Consider the following 11,023-nt stretch of genomic DNA (forward strand, 5'->3'; position numbering starts at 1 on the left):
ATTTTTTTTTAACAAAAATTTAGATTGGCAAAGTGTAGTTTTTGTCAAAATTATAGTAGCACACAAACTAACCTTTAACAAAAACATGCATGTGCGCTTGAAAATCGTCAACATAGGAACCTACTTTTTCCACCCCAAAATCATTTTGAAAGTACGCATTCAAAAAGTTTTTTTTTTAAAAAAAAAGTAAAAATGTCATCCAGACGTAAACTTTCAAACAAAATTAGGGTTCTTGTCCTATCCAAAAATACACTTGTGGCAATTTTTAAGATATGTGGGGGTGGACAAAGTTGTTTTCTAAATAAACCTATAACACTTGTTTCGTAGACCAAATGTTTAATATCCGAGTTTTATATAATTCTAGTTCACAGTCTGCAACAATGAAGGGATTTTATCTCAAATTTACATTCAGTCAAGAAAAACTAAAAACCATTAATCAATTTAAATCACATATAGAAGAATGTTTTATAGAAACCTATGGGTTTGTTGTTCTAAAATATGAACTCATTGAAGTCGCCAAATTTCACCAGCTCCACATTATGATCAATAATTTGAAACGGTACACCTTAACAATCTATCATTGGCTCATTGCTTTCCATGCAGAGAATATAATAAAGAAAATTTGTACACTGTAAAAGAAGAAAGTACATAAACCAAGGTAATATCATCCTAAACCATATAATTCGATTAGCATATTTACAGCTTTAAGCTACCTAGCAGTTGGGAAGACAAAAATGTCCTTGTGGGCTTCAAAACAAAGAAATTACTACATGGATCAATCAACCCTCACCAGCCAACCAAAAAATAGCCATACACCTTCATAACTCCAGAGCCATCGAAAGCTAAATGTGAAGTGCTACCATCATCCATACCAATGTTGATCTGAAATACAATAGTAACAAGGATCTAAACCATGAAAAGATATTTCAGATCATCAACAGTAAGCCGAGTTCCAGAACCGCCAGCATGGTCTTCGCCAAATGCAGATGCCACCATTTTTCTCTTTTCTTCCTGCCGGATACAAGCCAACACAAAAATAACATCAGAATCAATCAGTACTCAACACATACATAAGTGTATACTATTACTATCCATTGAAATGAGAAGTTTCCCAGAGATCGCAAAGCTCACTAAACCCATAAAAGCAAGAAAAAACACTTTATATGCCAACTCTTCCTGTATCGTTTGGAGGAAGCACCCCTGCCAATTAAAGTGGCTAAGGATTTTTATGAGATCAATGCCCATTGGACCATGGAAGAACATGACTTGATCTCCTAAACCCTTGAAAAGAATGCCAAAAAAAAGTCATCTTTCAACTTATATAGTTTTGGTTTATAAATATAAAAGGAAAGCAATAATGAGAAAAGGAAAAGAAAAGAATCCCCTCATGACAGAGCTCGGAAAGTTACATGGTATTGTCAATCTACTGTAGGCAAACAATCCCACGACTTGAACCCATGACCATCCTAGTCACATGGCGACAACTCTAACCCATTGCGCCAAGATTCCCCCCCGGCCCGTCAGCAATGATAGAAAAAGAAAGGGAAAAATAAAAGATGAACTAAAGAACAATTCCAAACTCACAAATCACCTCAATTCCCCCCACTCGCTTCTAAGCCGAATTACTGGGGACTTTAAATTCAATTTTTCAACAAAGTATAACCTCATATTGCCACATGAAATAAAACTAAACTGATAGATATTAAACCTGTAGAGCCAATATTCTATCTTCAACTGTATCTTTTATGGTGATCCGTGTCACAGTAACAGGACGAGTCTGTCCAATTCTATGAGCTCGATCGATAGCTTGATCTTCAGTAGTTGGATTCCACCAAAGGTCCAAAAGAATAACATGACATGCGGCAACCATATTTAAACCAAGGTTTCCTGCTTTTAGTGACATCAGCATAACAGTAATCTGAAAAGAAAAAAATCAAGTGAGTCAGCCAACAAAGAAAATCTAGGTTTACACATTTGAATCACAGTAGATAATCCAATTTCTGGTATTAGTTTAATTATACTGATTAGCAGTGCACTCAGGGTTATTGACGTAATGAAATAAGCATATTTAACTTCTCGGTGTACTTCAGCTACTAACAAACAGGTTCTTACATCACATTTCTTGGTGTCATTTATAGATTTGAACAAAAAGAAGTTACAGCTTTAACAATATTGGGGATGGCCAAACCTCAGGATCAGTATTGAAATCCTTAACAGCTCTGTCCCTCGCAGTAAGAGTCATCCTACCATCAAGTCTCCTGTATTTGACGCCAGATTGCTCCATTGATGTCTCGACCAAGTCCAACATGCTAGTCCACTGAGAAAAAATTATAGCCTTTAGTGGTCCTCCAGATGTGCACTCTGAATATTTACTTGTGTGTTTTGTAACCTTGACATCTGAATCAAAATCTTCAATATCGGAATCATCAGAAGGCAGTGAATCTCTATTGCCTTCGGGGGTATTCAGTAAGCCAGGAGTCTTCAATTTACAACTTGACTGCAGAACCTCAAGGACAGCTTTGATTTTAGATGAGCTGTACTCACTGTTCTGTACTAGGGAATAATCAACAAGACTCGAGTTGCTAGAACTACTACCACCAAGATCGTCACAGAGGCAACTCCTCAAAGTTGCTTTGGAGAAAACAAGATCTTCCCCAAGTTGTTCTTTACAATGAACTGCAGGGCACATATTATCATCACTTGTCAAATGTTCTGACACGCATTGATAACAGAAAACATGGCCACACATCGAAATAACAGAGTCATCAGGTGGATCCTGTTGAAACCATAGTATAAATCAGCCAGAGCCCTTAATGACAATGCATAGCTACTACTGTTTACCACTTGGCAATAACAGGTTAGCAGAGAAATAAAATTCCAGACATTCAAGTAGAAAATTATAATAAAAACACAAGTTCAGTAATCAATCAACAAATTGATAAAACAGGGTCTCAATTAAGATGATCAGCCCCCCTTGAAAATCCTTTATCTTCATTTGAATAAACTTACTTTTTCAAACAACAATTATTAAATCACATCACCTGCTACCTGGTAGTTTTGGATTGTGCTACATAAAATACCCTTGGAATGCATCCCCCCTAAAATATATTCTATAACTACTTTGTGATGATATGGGTTTTATTTTGCCAAAACATACCAACTAGAACTCCTTAACTTTGACTTGTTTCCATCATAATACATGATTTTCTTACACTGAAGGTTTTAAGTGTTAAACTTTGTCTGATTTTGTGAACAAAGTGTATTTATAGTGTTCCAAAAAGACTAATAGTGTGACGCTCCTAAAACATGATCAGAGTAAACATATGCTTAGAAACATCTGTTAACAGACTTAATCATATATCAAACCGTCGAGAAGTGTACCTCCTAATATTATTCATTAGACAAATAACATAACATGTACCATAGGAAGAGTAAGACTTGTAAGATGCAATCAAAAGGATCTATACCGGATGTTTTTAGGAGGCACAATTGCAACAAAGGAAACCAATAACGAAATTATCATATCAAAATTAACTCACATTGCAGACACAGCATATAGCGGAAGTTGTTTCCAGACTATTAAACAGATTGATCAGCATCTCCTTTGGAAGCTTTTTTGCCATTTCAACAGAATCTTTCCCAACAGGATCAGAATTATATTCTTTAACAAGAAGCGGGTGATCACAAGCCTGACGGAGACGTAAAAGCATTAAAAGAATATTTGCGTAGTTTTGATTTACTGTGCCAGCAGCTGCATATGCCTGCAAAGTACAAGCATTTCATTTCAGAACTACATATTTGTAATATCCATCAGCATAGAAATATCAGCTGAACAACGATGTCATATAATTTGCGATTGCCTTGACCCAATATCAAAACGAATTTCTAGACACCAATTTTGACAGGGAAAAACAAACAGTATCAATACATTATGTCCAACCAAGTTAATATGAGCAATATAACAGGAAATAAACCTTAAATTGAGAACGTGAATCAGCTTCCAACTTCTTGTAGAAGGCCCGCTCCTCATAGGAGAAATCCACCTTCTCCAGATTAATTGTTTTAGGAGGTAAAGTGATTATAGGCTTGCCATCAAGCAAAGTTCCTAGACAAATAAAATAAATTGATATGAAAAAACAGAATAGACCAATAATCACCCTCATACAGTAAATATGACACCAACTTCAAAGAAAATTGTGATCACTCTAACCAGAAACCTTGATGAGTAAAATGTTCGGTCCACTCCCTTAACGAAACAATATTATATTTCTTTATGGTAAAACAATCCCAAATTGATTACATTATACATGATGGCCACAGACTCGTTAAAAAAGAAATCAAGGATGAGTTCACTGAATAGAAGAAATAATTCCATCATTTAAAAACAAGAAAATTTAGTCAAAACAGAAAATTTAATAAATCGACAATGTAACAAAATAAATAAATATGTCTAGCATTCTGATGGGAATTTCATGGAGGGAAGAACAAAGGACATGAAATTAACACCAAATATAATACTTGGTGTCGACACCACTACAAAACCCTCGGCTAAACTTATCAAACTAATGGAAGGTGGCTTGCATGGCAAGAATTCTTTCCAGGACCATCAATGACTCGCTTTTCATACTCACTTAAGACTTGACATCATTACAACTGGACGAGGTTGTCCTGTACAAGAATGAACGTGTACTACTGTGATGGTACCAAAGGTAGAGAAGAAAATGAGAAAAAGAATCACTGAAAAATTATCTAAGTCATGAACTTAAACTAAAGAGGAGATCAGCAAAAATATTGCTATGACACTTAAAACCTAAATCAAGCCAGGAAAATGATAAATTCATAGAATCTATCCAATCAAGACTTAGCAGCCAGATTATGAAGAAAAAAATCACCTTTTGTACGACGTAGCATTATGGCCCTCAAAACTGCTTGAAGTTTTTTGTAACCTTGAATAGAATTTCTGGATATTGGGACTTTTATTGTATTGTAGAATGATTTATACACAGCATAAGGATCATACTTCAGGAACCTAAAGTAACTATATAAATCATCAATGGTATTCTGAATAGGCGTGCCAGACAAGCACCACCTTCTTTTTGCCCTAAGGCTGGAGCAAGCTCTAGCCATCTGAGTCCTATGATTCTTTATCGTTTGAGCTTCATCTAGAATAACCCTAAACCAACCTACTTTTGCAAGAGCGCCACCGCAATCGAAAGAAGAGCCGTCTAATCCCTTCCTACCTTTTTTACCCTTCTTACTTCCATTATATAGCTTTTTCCTCTTTTTATTGACAGAAAAATCGGAGGATAAGCCAAACTTTTCCCCGTCTTTTTCATCAATATCATCCTCCTCGACTAAAGGTTGTTTGGGAACTTCGTTAGTCACAAGAGAGTATGTTGTGAGAACCACGTCATATTTTGCAAGTTCAACAGGATCCTTTGTCCTACTGCCCCCATGAAAAATCAAAACAGAAAGCTTTTCATCTCCAACTTTCTCATCAAGCTCTCTGGCCCACTGCCGAAGAACACTTGCAGGGCAGACAACCAGTGTACCGGCAGCTGGCCTTTTCCTACCTGGGGCCTGTGTTGAACTACTCGGTTCAGTAATAGGTTTTGCATCATTGGATTCTTCATCATTTTTAAGCTTTTCCTTTTCCACATCAATACTACCATTCTCATCATCATCATCCAAATTCAAGGCTTCAGCTTTATGGTTGCGTGGATCATCTGTTTTCCATTTTATCTGTGATTGCCTTTGCATTAGGATGAGAGCAATCGTTGAAATTGTCTTTCCAAGACCCTGTTTGAACAAGGTTATAAAGTTGAGATAAAAATGCTCACAGTTAAATATCAAGTGCTTGTCATTAAAAAATGATGATTCACTTGACCAAAAAAAAATGATGATTCAAAAATAACCTGATCATCAGCCAAAATCCCCCCCAAGCAATGCAAACTCCTGTTTTCCCTCTGAAGCATCCAAGCCAGTGCAATTTTCTGGAAAGGTGATAACAAATAAAATATCCAAAATAATAATAATAATAATAATAATAACAACAACAAATAACAAGAGCAGTTATGATAGACAGGCCGCAATACCTGATGTCTCATTAGAGGTACAGACATTATACCAGCAGGTAAATCAGCTTCTTTTAATGGTTGACTGATATCCTGCAACAACCAAATTCACCACTGACATTGTGTCCCAATGACTCTCCATGATAATAAAGATTAACATATGATAAACTGAGAATTTAATGTTTGAAGCGTCTTCCACAAATCATATTGATGTCGAAGAAACAACAATAAAGCATAAGATTAAACATCAAATCATCTCAAAATCATTTATTAAGTTTTTTTGTGGTGCTAACTCGCTGTATTATCATCCCATACACTTGGCAGATTACTGTCATCTACGGTTGCTATTTTAAATGGGTGTTATGATTATTTAGTTTTGTATTTTCAATCCTAGAGGTATTTATGTGCCATTTGTGTTGCTTTTGTACTTTTTGAAGTATGTCCAAGTTTCCCTTATGGTTTCAGTATTAACAAGAATTCCCCTAAATCACATGTTCACAAACATTAATGTCATATGTTTCTACTGTCCTGTATCACAGACATTAATGCAATATAAATAAATAAAAAATATATTAATAATAATAATAATAATAATAAAAAGATACGGCAGTGCTCTTTATAGAGGCAGTGCTCTTTATAGAGGACAAATGTATAAAGTAAGCAAGCTAACAACATTACAATCAGTTAGTTAGAACTAACTATAATAGAATCGACTAACTGAAGTAACTAATAGAGAACCTACTGGCAGCAGCTAGAAGGTACTGAACAAGCTAGATAGCCCTGCTAAAACAAATAATATTTTCTGACATGGCGACGGAGATTGAAAAATAGTTTCAACACCCTCAGATAAAAACAATTTTAATAACTGATGGGCATGTGTAGGAGTACCATGTCTAGCATGTAAAGGAGATCAAGCTTATCATAAAAATAAAAAAAATAAAAAAAAGGAGTTCAAAACCTTCTAAGAAAGAAAAAAGACATTGAACACCAAAAACTAAGAAACAAAAAGCGAATGAATTCACCCAAATATCCACATGCACTACATCTTAAAACTACCCAACAACTATCACAGGTTTCTAAAGGAGTCAACTTTAATAATATTTCACATATAACAAAAGAAGCTTTGCATATATGATTCACAATTAAGGAAATGTTTTTCATTAAGAGATTAAATTATCCTCCTCTCAAAAAAAGAGGTATGAAGTTATCCTTTCAACTAAATGATTGCCACTAAAACCTAACAAACAGAATATTCTTTCATACAACTTTGAGAATCTAAGAAATTAAGCCTGTAAATACGATGACAAACATAATGAAATACCTGTAATGCTGCTTCATAAATTAGTCTCTCATCAGTTTCAGGAGCCCTTTCATCACCTGCTCCAGAGCGGTACATCTCACTAGAACTAGCAAATGGTGGAGTTATAGCCTTTCCAAGCATCAAAGATGGAGGAAGAGCCCTGGTCCCACCATTCTGATTCATGAAACGATCTCCATCATTGCCTCGAAAAAAGCCCTTCTCACCGGATGAGCTAGGTCCTACTCCATGGTGACGACTCTTGTATGCATCATGCAGCTGACTGCTGCTTGAGTTACTTAATCTGTTATTGGGTGCAAATGACGAAGGTGGAAGAGCCCTTGAGGCAGATGATTGAAAAGATGGTGGAAGGGTCCTGTTGAAAGCTTGTTGAGATGACATTTTCTCATAACCGGCACCATTGGAATTAGAAATTCGGGAATTTACTGTCTGATGCTGACTTGTGCTTCCATTGCTCGGACCAGGTTGATTATTGGGCTTAACTTGTGAATGATTAAAAACGTTAGACGAGCTCGCGTTTGAACTTTTTGCCCTTCTTGAATCTGCGCATAACATAACATATATGATGATTACTGATTTATAAAGAAATTTCATTACAGGATATCTTGGATAAAAATCTTCGACCTGAATTCCTTTCAGATGCCCATATTGGGGGAATCCTCCTAGGATCTACAATTTCCTCCAACTCATCATCCGACGAACTAATATATATACACTGATCCATGTAATCTAAATAACGATTTTCCCTTTCGTTGGCCAACCTAGAAATAGAACCATCAAATGCAGAGCCAACCTGTAGTCAAAAAGTATCATGAACATCTTGTTACATATGACAATAAAAAAAAAAAAACCTTCACTAAATGAAAATGGTGTCACTCACCACTTTTGTGTAAGGTTTTGAAATTAAACCAGAAACCCAACCACCTACAAGAGCACATAGTCTCCAAGTTGAGTCGATAATGTTGTCCACATTATCAAGCATTGGCTTGAAAGCTGAGCCGCATTCCAGTTTCCTTAACAAACAACCTATTTACTAAATGGAGGAAATGCTTTTGTTTTCCCCCTTTTTGAAGGTGAAAATTTACACTGCAAAAATTAAAAACATCAAAATCATGAGTATAACCTGAAGCGCATCAAAAGAAAGCGGCCTTTATCTTGTAGCACTCCAAGCCACAATTCTCAAATACATACACCAAAAGGATTCATTAGACATTAAAAAATCTGGTCAACAATCTCATTATTCCTTTTCCATAGAAATACAACCAATATAAAGTTAAAGGGACATAGAAGGGAAGAAGTATAACGCACACAAATACCAATAAAATGTTGTTGCAACCTAAGGTGATTATAATTGAAATTTTACTCAGAATTGGGGATGGAATATAAATCCTAACATGAATTGCAATATTATAAATCCTACCCATGGAACAATACTTTCTAGATTTCTTTAATTTGTGTACAAGGAGTTTGGGCCATACAGCCCAATGCCTCCACCGGCTAAAAAGAAGTAAAAGCAGCATTGAATTGAATTGGGCCCAAACAGACCGATTTTCATTTCTCTAAAACCCTAGTCACCCCGCTCTCTCTTCCCCTTTCTCCCGTCTGCTCACCGTCTCAAAAAATGAGCACCTTTGCTCTCCTTTTCACCATCACAAACAAACGAGCATGCACGCTCGCTCACACACACACACACAGACTTCTGCACGACACGGGAGAAGAAAAGGTAGACCTTAAATAGACAGAACTTGCTCACAAGGGTAGCAAAAGAGAGAAGAAGAGATTCTGAATAGGGTTTGTCGTGCAACCTAGCCAGCAAACTGGTTGCAAATCTGAGACACTGAAATGCCAACGAATTGAAGATTTCACCAATATTTTGATTTACCCCGGCAATTTTACCAATTCAACATGGGAAACAATTTTGTTTGGAATTGGATAGCTCAGGGAAAAATAAATCATAAAGTCTCCAATTTTGCAAGGTAAATCGCGATTTTTTTTACTACCTTACTGCTACCCTCAGAATTAGTCAAGTGCTGGGTCAGACATTTCCTCTTATGAAATTCTTTTCCATGTGGAAAGAATGATGATTTTGCTGACCAAAAGAGAACAACAACAACCAAGACTTTTTTTAACAAGGTCGGGTCATCTGCATGAATCTGACAAAAATCTGTGGTGTTTTTACAGATCTTCTCCACACATAATCAAGTCATTTATGACAAGAATCTACCATCTTTTCTACGATTAAATCTTCTCTACATAAAAAAACTATATTGCAAAATAATTAACAATACATTATGAGAAAACTACACCCAAGCACGAATCGTTCAGGAGAACCCGGATTCATGGAATATTAGTACAAAACAAATCCACCAAAGAAATCATTAACAGTCCATTGCAAACACAGTATATGAAGCATTAATAAAGACAGTCAAATCCTTTGCTATGACAGCTTATCTAACATTATTAAAATCATACTTGTTGTGCTCAAGCGGTTAATGAGCTCCACCAAAGCACGAATCGTTCGGGAGAACCGAAGTCGATTCCTAGGTGGAAAAATTAGTGGTCAGGTTTTACAAACCACTCTACTAAACTCCAAATTACGAGGGAGCCCCTTCCCCAAGGAAGGAGAGGGTTAACGCCAAAAAAAATAAAAAAAATTCATACTTGTCGTAGACTGATAGGCTTGAGCCACCCATTCCCCTTTTCCTAATGTGTATGCTACCTGCAGCTTTACAACCCAATCTACTCAAAAACCTTATCCAACCAACTACATTTTTAATCCACATATTTAAACAACTATTGAAAACCCTAGTAAACTTTCCCCAAGTAAAGAGAAGAACACACATAAAAAGAGTAACTTGAACAATATTAAAATCAGGGTACCTAATAATGCAGCCAAAAAAAAACCTCATAGATACAAACCCAATACCACCATAATCAATCAATCCGCGCAAAATTGCATGACCCATTAAACAGTTTAAAAATGCATGTTAAAGAAAATTGATATTACAATGAAAATGAGAATTGCAAACAAAAAACCAAACAAAGCAGATCAGAGTGAAATTGAACCTGAAAGCATAAAAATTGAGGCGGGAATCAAGGAAATCGGAGTGAATAGGGTTTGAATTGGCGAAATGTGTGAAAAAGGTTTGATCTTTGGAGAGGAAATTGAAGGGTGAGAAAGAGAGAGAGACTAGGGTTCTACTTCAAAACGCAGTAACGGAAGAGTAAAAGAGAATCAAAACGACACAGATAGGTTTGTTTGAAATTCACATACCTAAAAACTGTGTTGTGCTGTGAAGAACACGAAATTAAATGAGAGAAAATTAAGGTTGCACGACTCGTACTTACTACTACTGAGTCAGCCCACTTTTCTTTTTCTTCTATTTTTATTACTTTTTTATTAATATTTCTATTTTCTTAATATTATATTATATTTTGAATTTATGGATATGTACTAACTCTTTCTTCCAATAAAAATCCATTATTTGATATTTCCATTTGAGTAAATATCAAATATTGTAACGGTTCGTCAAAAATAACAGTCCAATTCTCGATTTATATTAGATTAGATGTCCATAAAAAATAAACAATTTTGGTATTTATTGGTTGAGTTACTCCAAATGTATGGTAT

The 11,023-nt window shown here is 35.7% G+C and overlaps 1 protein-coding gene across 2 annotated transcripts; it reads right to left on the reverse strand.

Annotated features, from left to right (window-relative positions):
- Positions 1-513: 513 nt before the first annotated feature.
- On the reverse strand, positions 514-10,772 carry LOC25485683 (helicase-like transcription factor CHR28). 2 transcript variants are annotated; one of them, XM_013614955.3, is made up of 12 exons: positions 10,459-10,732; positions 8,273-8,478; positions 8,017-8,185; positions 7,396-7,934; positions 6,096-6,167; positions 5,916-5,993; positions 4,893-5,799; positions 3,975-4,105; positions 3,540-3,761; positions 2,189-2,776; positions 1,709-1,918; positions 514-1,011 (listed from the first exon to the last, which is right to left on the reverse strand). In XM_013614955.3, the coding sequence occupies exons 2-12, from the start codon at positions 8,372-8,374 to the stop codon at positions 907-909; spliced, it is 3,123 nt and encodes a 1,040-aa protein (XP_013470409.1). In that variant the 5' UTR covers positions 8,375-8,478; positions 10,459-10,732; the 3' UTR covers positions 514-906. The 2 variants fall into 2 exon arrangements, with proteins under 2 accessions (XP_013470409.1, XP_024628479.1); XM_024772711.2 differs by having other exon boundaries at positions 907-1,011; positions 10,667-10,772.
- Between the last annotated feature and the right edge of the window lie 251 nt (positions 10,773-11,023).

Source organism: Medicago truncatula, chromosome 1 (genome assembly GCF_003473485.1).
Source record: "Medicago truncatula cultivar Jemalong A17 chromosome 1, MtrunA17r5.0-ANR, whole genome shotgun sequence".
Classification (NCBI taxonomy): domain Eukaryota; kingdom Viridiplantae; phylum Streptophyta; class Magnoliopsida; order Fabales; family Fabaceae; genus Medicago; species Medicago truncatula.

Bases quoted from the DNA above. Each gene is read 5' to 3' on its own strand.
- LOC25485683 (XM_013614955.3), bottom strand. From the start codon at position 8,374: ATGCTTGATAATGTGGACAACATTATCGACTCAACTTGGAGACTATGT. The intron at 4,106-4,892 runs GTGATTTTTTTC...TTATTTGTCTAG, and splicing joins AATGCTACGTCGTACAAAAG to GAACTTTGCTTGATGGCAAG. The intron at 1,012-1,708 runs GTTTAATATCTA...TGTATCCGGCAG, and splicing joins ATAGAATATTGGCTCTACAG to GAAGAAAAGAGAAAAATGGT.